This window comes from Dendropsophus ebraccatus, chromosome 4 (assembly GCF_027789765.1).
Source record: "Dendropsophus ebraccatus isolate aDenEbr1 chromosome 4, aDenEbr1.pat, whole genome shotgun sequence".
In the NCBI taxonomy this organism is placed as follows: Eukaryota; Metazoa; Chordata; class Amphibia; order Anura; family Hylidae; genus Dendropsophus; species Dendropsophus ebraccatus.
Window position 1 is genome coordinate 122,882,236 of NC_091457.1, and position 14,844 is coordinate 122,897,079.

General features: G+C 42.6%; 1 protein-coding gene across 1 annotated transcript; it reads left to right on the top strand.

The window, feature by feature from the left end:
* Positions 1-12,405: 12,405 nt before the first annotated feature.
* Positions 12,406-14,537, top strand: LOC138789323 (coiled-coil domain-containing protein 1-like). The gene is made up of 3 exons (XM_069967928.1): positions 12,406-12,574; positions 13,302-13,891; positions 14,343-14,537. The coding sequence occupies exons 1-3, from the start codon at positions 12,406-12,408 to the stop codon at positions 14,535-14,537; spliced, it is 954 nt and encodes a 317-aa protein (XP_069824029.1).
* Positions 14,538-14,844: the final 307 nt, after the last annotated feature.

A 14,844-nucleotide genomic window follows, 5' to 3' on the forward strand; every position in this document is an offset into this window, starting at 1 on the left:
GCTAAAAAGTTCTATTAGACTAAACAATCTTGTTTCTCACAGTCTGAGAGTCTTTTTTTTTTCTCTTTTTTTCATTTTCATTTTTTTGTGAACCCCAGACGGTTTTCATGTGTCTTTAACCGAGATGATTCTTTCTGGTCACTCATCCATAGAGCCAAGATTGGAAGGAGTGCCCTAGTGATGGTTGACCTTCTGAAAGTTCCTCTTATCTTCATACAGGATGTTTGGAATTCAGCCAGAAAGAATGGGTTCTTAATATCACCAAGGCCCTTCTTCACTGACTTCTTAGCTTGCTGGCGTGGCCAGTTCTATGATAAACCCTGGTTGTTTTAAACTTCTTAAATTTAAGAATTATGTTCTTGGAAACCTTTAGAGCATAATTTTTTTTTTATCTGTGTCTCCACACAATCCTATCTCTGAGCTCTACAGGCAGTCCTTTTCTCCTTATGGTTTGATTTGTGCTCTGAAATACATTGTCAGCCATGGGACCCTATATTGACAGGGCTTCGCCTTTTTAAATCATGTCCAGGTGAGAGCTGGGGGGGCTGCCTGGATGATCGCTAAATCGTCTGGGCAGCCCATAGAAGGTAGCAGTGGTCTGCTGCCACTGCTCCTATTCCACGGAGCGACTGCAGCATATTGTTGCTATCTTAGTCGATTGTCTTTCAACATGTTGAAACACAAACAACAGACATTGATCAGCCGACATCGTTCATGTCGGCTGATTGCTGTCTTCTATTTCACAAGATGATAATCATCCGTAATGGCTGAATATGACGTTTCCTGTAATAGGGCCTTAAGGCTGTAACACAACAAAATGAGAAAATGTAAAAGATTTAAATAATTTCCAAACAATGCATTATATTAGTCTTTGTGTGCTCTGTTCTTACTCTACAGTCTGTGTGAGCTGTCCTCCAGTGTCTCTATTCCCCCTGTCTACTCACTGATGTGTGTATAACCGCCCCCAAGGTGTATTCTTTAGCCTTGAGGGAACAGAAGGTTTGCCAAAAATGAAAATCTTAACATTTTGCAGCATTATGAATCCTGTCGACCATACACTTCTTAGAAAACACTGAACAATGTACAGTATAATTGTGTTTCATAAATGTTTGTTGCAGCATGGTTGAGCAATGTGACGCAGGATGACAGATACTGCCTGCATGTATCTACTGTAACTGAAAACCACAAGCAGGGTCAGGTCTCCCCTTGGAATAATTAGTAACTATACCTGGATATGAAGGTAAAAGTGCAACCTAAAACCTCCCGCTGATTGCTTGCTTTGACTTCTACAGAAATGTAAACATTATATTAGGCCAATAATTAAAGGAAAGGAACTCAGCGGTGAGCAATCAGGTAAAGCCACTGCAGATTTGTCAGAACTGAAGCCTAAATTTGCTGCAGGATGTAGATGATTAAACATGATCTACAGGCAAAAGAACATCAGAGGCCTCTCCCTTTCACCTCTTAGGAACACAAAGCTTTATGATTAGAGAATTTCATACAAACAAAAGTGAATGTTATTCTTCAGCCAGCTGAGTCCTTCTCCTAACTTTGTTATGGAAAAGAATGTTTGGATTTTGGCTCAACCGGATTAAAAACTTTTGAAGGTTCTGCATTTAACCAGTGATAATGATGACATCTAGATTACTTTGAAGGGTGCATAAATAGATGCAATGAAAGGAAGCATAGATTCACGAAGTTCAGGCGTTATGGCAATGAATTGGATGGGAGTCTAAAGACAGACTGATACCTGTATTTAATAGGAAGTAAACTGAAAATATGAACCACTGTCATTTTATAGTTATCCTAAAAGGAATGCTTAACCTAGTCTGACTAACCTGACAAAGCTACCATGTGGCAGCATAACACGTGGCAGATACACAGGTTGTATTGTCATGAATTAATAGCCTATTGTGGGCTGTATGGGCCCATATTGTATATTCTGACTATTGTTTTAGGTTCACCGGGACGCATTGTAGCATACAATATTAGGCTATGTCCACACTACGTAAGTTCCATAGTAATCACGGCCATTGTGACAACGGCCGTGATTTCTACGGCACTTACGTAGTTTTGCCTTCTGAGGAATTCCGTCTGGAGTGCATACACATAGGGGGATATGTATCATCCGGCGTACGGATGATTTTCGTCGGAAAGTGCCGATTTGCACATTATTTCATTCGCAAATGGCCGATTTGCAAATAAAATCTTCGCAAATCGGCACTTTCTGCCGAGTACGCCGGGGGGCGGGGAGGGGATGTGAAGGGGGCGTAACGGAGGGCGCGGACTCAGAGTCCGCGCGATTCACCATCCATTCTGCCAAAAGATACGCCGAAAATCTACTCCAGTCCTCAGCTGGCGTAGGTTTTCGGCGGTGCGCACCAGAGCACACGGGATTTATGTAGAGGCAGTCTGCCTCTACATAAATCCCCCTGGCGCTGGAGATGCGGGGACATTTTAAAGTCCGGCGTAAAAAACGCCAGACTTAATAAATGTCCCCCATAGTATACACTCCAAACGGGATCCCTAGCGGCGCAGCAAGAAACTGACATGTCATTTTTCTGCGGGCGCTATTCAATAATTATCGGTCGCAGAAAACCCTGTCAGTTCACACAGTGGAGCGTGTGGCTCCGGCTTTGTGACACAAGTCCATTAAAAATTAGAATTAATGGAGCTGCATTACAGAGGGGAGGGGAGACCATCACACTGGCGGGCGGCGGGTCCGCCTCCAGTGCTTCATGCCGGGCCAGTGTTCGGGAATAGACCGGCACCATGCACAGTAACTGAAAGGACTGCAACACCACCATCCCTGTGCCGCCTCCAATCCATTCATGTAAAAGACACAAAGCAATGTGCCTAGTGGTACATTCACTTTAAAATATATTCAGATGAAGCTTTCTGTATCTTTGCTCTATTCTTACCCTTCTACTGCCCTGCTTGTGTGTTGTTATGACATTCTTCACCACCCAGGAAGCGCAGAATGAAGAGTGTCTGTACTTTATTAAAGTGTAAGGAAGTGTGGGAGAAAAATGAAAAAAATGGGATTGAAATAGCCAAATTAACAGAGTAAACTGAGAGCGGAGCAGCACTTACGACTGCAGCCTACGAGGGCCTACGGTAATAGCTCCTATACCACATGAAATGTTTTAGCCAGTTCCAAAAATAATGTTCATGTCAATTTTATTTTTTGTAAAAAGTAAGATAGCTGCCAAATCAAGTCAAACAAATCGCTCTTGTTTTATCTGAGCTAACGTGATGCAATATTTACCCAGTAAAATAATCCCACCATTAGTTGTACACATGAAGCAAATAAGAAAATCACGAACAGAAAAAGTAAGTTTATACACATGTTTGATTATATGGGAATTACTAACATTTTACAAAGGTAATGGAGCTGCCAGAACAATCTGATTCTGATTTACAAAAACATTATCACTGAAGGTGTTCTGGCAAAACTAAATTTAAAGTGACACCCAATTTAAAGGGAAGGTCCACCATCACCACCAATTCTTTTTTTTATTCTGAAATGCATTAAAAATGGAAAATGACTGAACATTCTTGAATAAACAAGTTTTCTGGAAATGTTTAAAAAAATGTCAACCATCTGGAACTGACATAAAATAGAAAGAAAACAAAAATTACACAGCTGTGCTTCCACTGCTCTTCCAGTATTTCCCATCAGGCTGCTGTGGTCATCACATACATTGTTTACCTGCAATTGATTACTGCGCTTAGTGGCCAGGTGCCATAAATGCAGAGACCACTGAAGCTATTGATAAGCTGCAGTGCCATAGGGGGACAGCCGGAGAAGCTTTGGCCCTGGACATGCGGCGGGATTATGAATGAGCAAAGTATTCTTTCCATATTGTTCCCTCTGGTAGAAATGTAAAATCCCAGGATTCCCCCCAATTTTATGTATACAGCTCTTTAGAGTACAGACTACAAAGAATTAGCTTATTGTCTTCAGCTTATTTTAACCCCTTGATGACGCTGTCAGAAGATTATTTTTTGCATTTTAGAAGCTTCTTGGAGCTCTTTCAGTTTTTCATCTGTAGACCTCTGGGAACAGAAGGGTGACCATGGGAGTCAGTACAAAGAAATATTTGAAGGGGATATCCGGAGAGCAGAAATGGTCCTACCTTTTCTGCTCTCCATCCGCTCTGCTTCTTCTGTCTTCCCATGTATGCTGCTTCCATAAACGAGAGGAGGAATATTGCGGGGCTGCAGGCATTGTGGCATTAAGGGATACCAACCACGCACACAATTCCACATGTCCAATAACATAGGGCAGCTATTGATCACTGCCTGCAACATGCTCCTGCCCCCCTCTCATCTGTAGAGTTATCAACACAGATGCGCAGAGGGAGGAAGTGGAGTGGCCAGAAAGCAGAAAAGGTTGGACCTTTCCATATCTCCAGATATCTCCTTTTATACTCTTCAATGTATGCTGAAGTATCAGCGTGACAGTTTATTATGACAGATCACACATGCTAAGGCCATTGCTTTCATCAGCAGTCAGTTGTGCATCGCCTATTATGAAACATGAAACATGGTGTTTGTTCATACCTTAAGTGGCGGAACTACCGCCGTAGCAACGGTAGCGGTTGCTACGGGGCCCGCCGCATCAAGGGGCCCGGCCCGGCCAGCTAGTCCTTGTGTCCTCTCAGAGTTCAGTTTCTCCCCGGTTAGGCCACCCGGGGAGAAACTGTCTGGACTCTGTATTTGAACTATGGACGGGCCCGCACCTACCCGTACGTACGGGGCCCGCCCCGGCATCTGTCCCCGCCTCTGTCCCCGCGGCCGCCTCTCACGTTGCTTAGTCCCCGGGGCGGCGGGCCGCCTCCGAAGTCACTGCTGAGCCGTCTCCTCCCCCACGTAAGTGCACGCACGCAGGTCCTCTCTGCTGTGCCGTACCGTGGGGGAGGGGGGCGGAGTCACAGGCGCCATTATTGAGGCGGACTGACAGAGAGCAAGTGACTTGGGCCCCAGAGGTATCCTTGCTGCTGCAGCTGCTGAATAGCTGCCTGTCACTGTGTGTGTGTGGGTGTGGGGGGGGAATGATGATGATGGGGGGGGGGCAGGGGGGGGAATGATAATGATGATGATGATGGGGGGGGCGGGGGGGGAATGATAATGATGATGATGATGGGGGGGCAGGGGGGAATGATGATGATCATGGGGGGGCAGGGGGGGAATGATGATGATGGGGGGGGCAGGGGGGAATGATGATGATGGGGGGGCAGGGGGGGAATGATGATGATGATGATGGGGGGGGGCAGGGGGGGAATGATGATGATGGGGGGGCAGGGGGGGAATGATGATGATGATGGGGGGGCAGGGGGGGGAATGATGATGATGGGGGGCAGGGGGGGATGATGATGGGGGGCAGGGGGGAATTATGATGATGATGGGGGGGCAGGGGGGGAAAGATGATGATGGGGGGGCAGGGGGGGAAAGATGATGATGGGAGGGGGCAGGGGGGGGAATGATGATGATGGGGGGGCAGGGGGGGAAAGATGATGATGATGATGGGGGGGGCAAGGGGGGAAAGATGATGATGATGGGGGGCAGGGGGGGGAATGATGATGATGGGGGGGCAGGGGGGGAAAGATGATGATGATGATGATGGGGGGGGCAAGGGGGGAAAGATGATGATGGGGGCAGGGGGGGAATGATGATGATGATGGGGGGCAGGGGGGAATGATGATAATGATGGGGGGGCAGGGGGGAATGATGATGATGATGGGGGGGGCAAGGGGGGAAAGATGATGATGGGGGCAGGGGGGGAATGATGATGATGGGGGGGCGGGGGGGAATGATGATGATGATGGGGGGGCGGGGGGGGGAATGATGATGATGATGATGATGGGGGGCAGGGGGGGAATGATGATGATGATGGGGGGGGGCAGAGGGGGAAAGATGATGATGATGGGGGGGCAGGGGGGGAATGATGATGATAGTGGGGGAATGATGATGATGATGGGGGGCAGGAGGGGGAATGATGATGGGGGGGCGGGGGGTTGGAATGATGATGATAATGGGGGGGCCAGGGGGGAATGATGATGATAGGGGGGGAATGATGATGATGATGGGGGGCAGGAGGGGGAATGATGATGATGGGGGGGGCGGGGGTTGGAATGATGATGATAATGGGGGGGCCAGGGGGAAATGATGATGATAGGGGGGGAATGATGATGATGATGGGGGGCAGGAGGGGGAATGATGATGATGGGGGGGGGGCGGGGGTTGGAATGATGATGATGATGGGGGGCAGGGGGGGAATGATGATGATGGGGGGGGCGGGGGTTGGAATGATGATGATGATGGGGGGCAGGGGGGGAACGATGATGATGATGGGGGGCAGGGGGGGAATGATGATGATGATGGGGGGGCAGGGGGGGCAAGGGCTGGAATGATGATTATGATGATGATGGGGGGGGGGAATAATGATGATGATTATGATCCCAGGCCCTAATAAGATGCAGGCCAAAATCATGGGGGGGGGGGGGGCCCAATGTGAAAGTTTGCTATGGGGCCCTGCCATTTCTAGTTACGCCCATGCATACCTTTCAACAGCTGCTGCATTGTACATACTGTAGTCCACTTGCAGTCTGAACACGGTCTAACCAGTCCTCCTAGGCAGCTCACATATGAGTACTTTACACTCTCAGACTGGAGCACACACAACATCTCCACCTGCCCACACTCTCAGCTCAGCTTTAAATCTGAATAGCTGACCCTTTCCTAAATGCAATTAGCTTTAAACCTCATACACATGAATGATTTACAGCTCCATTACACCTCAAAGTTGTACAAAGCCATAATACAGCATTAGTACATCTATAGCACCTTACGGTACCCCCATATTTCCATCACGTCATATTGTGTAACTTTTCTACATTACAGTGACATATGTCAAAGATTATTTTGGCACACAGAGTCCTTATAGCTTATAGCTGAAGCATGTTAATTTCTCATCAGACAACTGCAATTCACCCAGTCCCAGCATGTATATGAGGCCTTAGAGGCTCTTTAAGAAAAAGTTTATTCTTTGGATGGGAATATAATTATGTGACCTTGGGTCTGGGTCTGGCTAAGCTGTAGAGGAGACGTTGTGCATATTCAGCTTGGTTGCCTATTAATCAGCTGTTTTTTTCTAGCAAATAATTCTCATTGCTTATGTTCTTTTCATAACTGTTTACTCCGGCGAGCACCTCTCCACGCTTCCTGACTTTGAAGCATTACTACTAAAGAATGGAAGTTGAAAGGATCTTTAAAAATATCTTCTATTCATTTTCTTTTGTAAAAATTATTTTGCAAATCAATGAGCTGCAAGAAAGGCTCATGCAAAGTTGTGCTAAGTCATATGCAGGAACCATGGAAAGTGGAACATGGTGTCCTTATGGCTCCATATTACGTATTCTGTTGGCCTCAATAATACTGACATATGCCACAATTCTATGCATGGGCAGGGTGTAGACATTGTAGTTACATGTAAGGTATAAGGTGTTCATATACTTTTAATAGCTGTCAGCTGGTCGTTAGGTCAATATCCATCTCACCTGATATCCCAGGCACGAGAAAGATTGGCTTAGCCAAATTAAGTGTTCTGAATGGGGGTGGTGGTTGGGGAGGTTGGGGGGGGGGGGAGGGGGGGTTGAAAGATTGGACGTTGCCAGACATCTCTAGTAGTGGTTATCTCCCTGAAAACAAAAGAGTTGGTAGTTTAAATCCAACATTCCCTCATCCTTCTTCAATGTCATCTGTAAGGAGGGAACCGGGTGGCTTCCAGACACATTAAGTAGTCAGAAGGTCACGCTAAAAACTGTGATTTTGGACGACTTTTCACAAATCAGATTCCCTCATCCACATTACATGTCAGCACAAGTGTTATAAATTCATATGATAGCCATGATACAGATTTTGCATTCGAGCCAAAAAGTTTTATGTCTGATTTTTTTGTGTTTCTCTATACAAAACTATAAAACATACAGTATAGGTCCATAACTGGCTATCTATATAACACAAATTCATAATACTCAGAGCTTATTCTTAATGTTGCAGTCACACTTCAGCAGGACCATAAGATGGATAAATGGTAGCGTGAACACATATACAGCACAAATACACGGCATTTGACTGCCGGTGACTGGAGAAGATAGATGCAGTCCTAGAGCTGCCTGGAAAACATGGATACAACCACAGACTGCATCCATGTTTGATTCCAGGCACCCCAAGTGCTGCATCCATCTTCTCCAGCCACTAGAAGTCAAATGAAGAGCATTTGGAGTTTTGTGAACCTGAACCTTACTGTAAATTTGGAAATCTCTAATAGATGGGAAGCTGGCCATCTAAAAAAAGCAATGAAGGAACAAAGTGGAAGAACAAAGTATTAATTGCTGAAGCAATACTCAATTACTAAACCTAATTGGCCAAATGTCCAAGTCTGTTGGCAATGCTGTAGATGCCCAAGGTGATGAGTAAAAATGAACAAACCTCAAGCACACCTTTTCTCCATGTTGATTATTCTATTCATCCAGCAGGACCATGAGGAGAAATAAATGGTAGAGATGAGCAAATTTACTTTACGTTTGGATTCACAAACCCCCCAAGGACACTGCATTTGATTACCGGTGGCTGAAAACATTGGATGCAGCCCATAGGCTTCATCCAGTTTCTTCAGCCACTGGTAATCAAATGCCAAATGTTTAGGTTCGGATGAACCCGAGCATGCTTGAGATTTGCTAATCTCTAGTGATGAGTATTTAATTTCAATTCAATGAGAGAATGACTGCCCATCAGCTATAATTGCCCAGCAGCTATTATCATGCTATTTTTTAGGGACCTTTATATGATAGTGAAAAGTGCCAAAGTATCATGTCTCTAATCATATATTATTGATTCACCTCTAAGAATGTTTTACATTACCTTAGCCCCATCCTTTGGTGGTCATTAATATATGAGTACTGCATGGTTTCTCAGCTCTTTGCCAAGGATAAGGTATAGTATCCAGAGTCTTGCTGCAGGCCATCCTGTCAGGTTTCTGCTAATCCTCAAAATGCTAATGTCCAAAATAAACAACTTGAGAAACTTCACTGGATATTTTTGGCCGGCTCGAGCGGTGTTTGATGTTAGAAATCTTGGATCAAGTCTTCTCACACACCTGTCCAACTCCTTATTTATCTTTGGAGCACACCTGTGACAAACAATGACATCATATAAACCACTTGTGTTTTATTTATTCCTCAGTCATGCAATTCTATGTGCATCCAAGTTTTTGGAGAACTTTTCACATTAGAGAAAAGACAAAATGAACCTTAGATATTGTCTAAGATCATAGGCCCTGAGATAAGATTAGCTGTTAAGGATTCAGATGACTCTTTTGAATAACGGTCAAAAAACTGACAAAACGGTCAAAAAAGTAGTGTCAACGGTACTTTATTGTGCGTAAAAAAAAAACGCATCCGTTTTGATCATTTTTTTTTTTAAATGGAAGTCAATGGAAAAATAGATCAAAAACGGATGCACACAATTGCATCCGTTTTTTGCAAAAAACAGATCCGTTAAACGGATGCTGAAAACGCAGTGTGAACCTAGCCTTACCTGTGAGAAGCCACAACATGAAAAACATTTCCTTACCCTGCTATGTATCCTGTGATGATCTCCTTCTTGAAATATTCAAAGAACCAACTGCAAGTCTGGTTATGGATACTCGGACTTAGGTGACCCTAGCTGGCCTGGTGACTGATTTCCTGGATAATATCTAGCAGGCCAATTGGCAATAGTTGTAGGTATGGTTGCTGTGGGCACAAGTAAAAGATACAAAATTATATAGGGAAGGGCGTAATGGAGAGTTGGGTTTCGGCACTATAGTATAACAGTACAACATGCCGGGGAAATACTGTATGTACTTGTAAGTGTTGCCCGTTAGGCCCAAGACTCATGTCAAAGATTGGTTAGAGTATAGGGTATAAGTATACAGTACTACAGAATAAAAAAGTAAACTAGTCAGTATTCCTATAGCTGTGGTCAGATAGAGCTGGATGTGTAGTATGTAGTATTTAGTCCCAATGATGCAAAACAGGAGAGTAGTTAGAAGAGCTTCTGTAAGATTCTGGTAACAATGATCAACTAGAGATGTGGGACAGCAAAAAGTCAGAGTCCGTAATCAGAAAAATGGTGTAGCAACAGTAGTCCAGATTTAAGTTCGAGATACATAGAGAAGCACATAAACCAAACCAGGGTAAATACACCATAAATAGACACTGTGAGCACCACCAATAGTTTTATCTCCTGTCATGGGGTCCTTGCTCCAGTTATCTCTCTGCCATAATGGGTTGGTTCAACCATATGGGATCCTGTTTACCACTTCTGTCACCTTCTGCTGTCAGTGTGGCAGCTGAGCTTTGTCTACAGCAATAGATAGTCAGTTATTGGGAGCAGAGTTGGATCTAGGGTTTCCTGCGGCAGAGATTTACTCTGCTGCACGATATATGTAGAATGACTTCCCTATACTGCTTGACATCATTGTACAAAGTAGCTCATCTTGTCATTTTAATCAATGGGACCGCTGGGCAATTAAACAGATAAGATGGAGCCTTTCAAATTCAACCAATACCCCCATAAAATTGCCCCATTGTAGGAAGCTTAATTGGAGCCTAACTGCATGAAATGGTTTAAAACACAAGAATTTTAGAAATTTTTTGTACATCAGTGTTGTTATAAAATTTCATAAACTGAAGAGAGCTTCGAATTTTGTTGGTTACCGGACCACGTAGTGTTTCCATCAGGCTGATATAAAAGCACCCATTGTTGTATAATAAGCAATACTAATTCTTTTTCCTGAATTCCAGTGTTTCTTCGGTTTTTATTTCAGTCATCTAACTATTGAGCAGTGCTAATCTCTGTCGTTATATTAGGTTTTACAGCCATTGTCCCCTAAATACATCCACATGAAGGTAAAATCCATGCATGACTTCCAATCACTTTGTTCCTGACCTATTTGTGGATGCCAGGTACTCTTGTGCACCAATGCGGTGAGTAAAATTAGACAATTTTTGGGTTTGGGCCAACCTAATTATGCACTACAAATGGATGAGGAAATACTACTAGCTACAGCACAGTTCAGGAAAGTAAATGTCAGGAGACACATTGATTTTAACCATATTGCTGGATTGGGCACTGGGCCAACCTTAATGTCTTTTACACTGATCCCAGATGAGGTTGATTTACATAATAGTCTAACATACATAAGCCAGTCAGGAAGATGCACCGAGACCTAAAGAAGAATGACATTAAGGTGCATTTTACTCCTGAGTCTAGCGATTTACTGTAAGTGCAATCATTTCTTTTACAACAATACAAACAGCTTGAAACGTTTGAGAAAAAAATTGCAGTCATTCCACAGTAAATCCGAAATGTACAGTGATCGTGTATGTACAGTAATATATCAGTGTATGCTCAGATGTGTGGTGGGGGTGGGGGGGGGGTAAAGTATCAGGGAGATTAAAGGGAATTTACAGAGTGCACAAATCCTAACAAATACTTGAGAAATATCCCGACGGCCCTTCTGGAATGGGATTGTTGAATGCTATAAGATTCTGTGATCTGCCAGGAGGAAGCCAGTACTGAACTATAAAACCAGTGGTGACACAGACTAGAGCTGAAATAGAGAGAACAAGGGGCACAAGACCTACGGCTTCCTCCACCTTGGGGAGCTAATGGAATTCCGCCAGGGGTTGTTCTGCCTGTCTGTCTGTCTGTCTATCTATCTATCTATCTAACCTAAAGAGGAAAAGGGGGATCCTTTCATGGCTGTTCCTATCCAGCTTAGAAGGAGTGAAGAAATATGCATGCTGATCTTTTTGATGTCGTCGTCGATGTCAATGATGTCACTGGTGCTGTAATCGATGACAATGATGTCATCAGAGATGTTGATGATGTCATCAGTGATGTAATCAGTGAACTTCTCCTTTTTTCCAGTACTGTAATCAATGATGTAGTCAGTGATATTATCGATGATGTCATCAATAATGTCATCTGTGATGTAATCAATGATTTCACTGATGATGTCATCGACAACATTAATGATATAATTGATGATGTCATCAACAATGTCATCAGGGATGTCAATTTTGCCAACTCCGATGTCATTGATGGTATCATCAGTGATATTTTCAATCCTGTCATCAGTGATGTGATCAGTGATCACTGATGTCATCAATGTAACTGATGATGTTGTCAATGATGTAATCAGTGATGTTGTCGATGTCAATGATGTCATTACTGCTGTCATTGATGATGTCATCAGTAATGTTGCTGATGATGTCATTGACAATGTCATCAATTATGTTATAGATGATGACATCAGTGATGTCATCAATGATGTTATCAGTGATGTTGTCAATGACATCAGTTATCAATAATGTGATCACTGATGTTGATGATGTCATTAGTAATGTAGTTGATTATGTCAATGATGTCATCAGTGATGTAATCGAAGACGATGATGCAATCAGTAATGACAATGATGCTATCAATGATGTCATCAATGATGCCATCTGTGATGTCATCAGTGATGTCAATTGAAGTCACTGGAGGGTGACGATATGCGTGGAGTCTTTCTCCAGGGATGGCTGCTCTATGACTGTTTGAGCAACTAGGCCATTGCTAACAATATACTATTTTTTGTGACAGGTAATTTTGCTAATTCTTATATGCGTCATGGGTAGTTTTAATATTGGCTATTTACCTGGCACACAGTGCACTTTATCACAACATTGTTGCTATTTGTCTGTGTTATGGTTAGTTTTTTGTTGTTGGTTATACTTTAATATAATCTTGGACATCATGACAGTTTTATTGAGAAATTATTTGCACTGATGTATGTTTGCAACTTATATATGTTTACATGAATTTTATATTATTTGTCTGACACTTTGCCCTTTTGATTGATTAGACATTTTTTGATTCATACTATTAATTGTTGCCTCGATCATGGTAGCGATATTATTTGCAAGCAGCCCCCTGTTTGTTATATACCCATTATTATTTGGGGGAGGGGGGGGGGTAACCATGAATTCTTGTGTTCCTGATTGGAACTTTTAATGTTTTTAATCATGTTTATTGGTGTTTCTATGTGATTTTCAATAAATAAAATGTGTGATTTAGTATATTGTTTGTGGAGTGCACTCTAATTATGCCTTTCTCTTCTTCTGTGGGTTTTGTATGGTCAATTCTAGACACTGAGTGACACACCTTTTGTGAGATACATTGGTTGAGCCCCCTTTCCTCCATTACAGTCAGTGATGTCAATGATGTCATCAGTGATATCATCAATGATGTTGTCCTCAGTTATGTCATAAGTGAAATAATCAGTGATGTCATTGATGATGTCATCCATGATGTTGTCGATGATGCCATGAGTCATGTTGATGATGATGTAATCAGTGATGTTGTTGATGTTGTCAACTATTTTGTCAGGGATGTAATTGAGAATGATGATGTCATCAGTCATGTCATCAGTAATGTTGTGGATGATGTTATCTGTGATGCCATCACTCATGTCGTCAATGATGTCATCAGTGACGTAATCACAGATTTTGATGTTATCGCTGATGTCATCAATTATGTTGATGATGTCATCCATGATGTCATTGATAATGTCATCGACAATGTCGGCAGTGATATCAACAATCATTTCATAAATGATGTGGTCAATGATGTCAACTGTGATTTCATCGATGACATCATAAGTGATGTCATTGTTGATGTCATAAATTATGACGTTGATGATGTCAACAGTGATACTGTTGATGATGTTATTGATGTCATCAGTGATTTAATTGAAGATGATGATGACATCAGTGATAATGATTATGTCATCTATGATGTCATCAGTCATGTTATCAGTGATATCATTGATGATTTAATCAGTGATGTCATCAGTTATGTCATCAGTGATGTTGTCGATGATGTAATCAGTTATGTCATTGATGATGTCATTATTGTTGTCAATGATGTCATCGGTGATGTCATCAGTGATTCAATTGAATTCATCATCAGAGTTGCCATTGATGTCATTGGTGATTTCATCAATTATGTCATCAGTGAAGACTTTGATTATGTTATAATGATAATAATGATGTCATTGCTTATGTCATGGCTGGGCTCATGAGTGATAACGTTAATGATGTCATCAGTAATGTTGTTGATTATATGAATGTTGTAATCAGTGATGTAATCGAAGAAGATGATACTATCAGTGATGTCAATGATGTCATCGATGATGTCATCAGTCATGTCATCAGTGTTGTTCTCAATGATGTCATTATGTGATTTAGGATGTCATAAGTGATGTTTTCAATTATGTAATCAGTGATGTCATCGATGGTGTCATCAGTGTTGTCATCAACGATGTCATTGGTGATATCGTCAATAATGTCAGTGATGTCGTTGATGATGGGGGGAATCCTTTGATGGCTGTTCCTATCCAGCTTAGAAGAAGTGAAAAAATATGCATGTTGACCTTTTTCTGAAATCTACAGTAATCACTGACACAGATTTTTCTATAATTAATTACTGTAGACTTAGGATAATATTACAAGTCATAATTAAGATGAGGAAGCAAGCACCGACCTGTCAGCTCAGCGCTCACTTCCTCCTTGTTCCCAATTGCTTTATGTCCTATTACAACCAAAAACAGGGAGCAGGAGAAATGGGGGGGGTGGGGGCATGAGAAACTGCGGAAGTGGCTGCCTGGACGATTCTTAGATTGTCGCTTGGCCTATTGAAAAGAGCAGCATTGATCAGGACGCTATCGTAATCAAGATTTTTTCAACCTGT

Excerpts from the sequence above, each read along its gene's own strand:
- LOC138789323 (XM_069967928.1), top strand. The coding sequence starts at position 12,406 with ATGACATCAGTTATCAATAATGTGATCACTGATGTTGATGATGTCATT. Across the intron at positions 12,575-13,301 it reads TGCCATCTGTGATGTCATCA|TCAGTGATGTCAATGATGTC; the intron begins GTGATGTCAATT and ends CCTCCATTACAG. Across the intron at positions 13,892-14,342 it reads ATGATTATGTCATCTATGAT|GATGTCATAAGTGATGTTTT; the intron begins GTCATCAGTCAT and ends TATGTGATTTAG.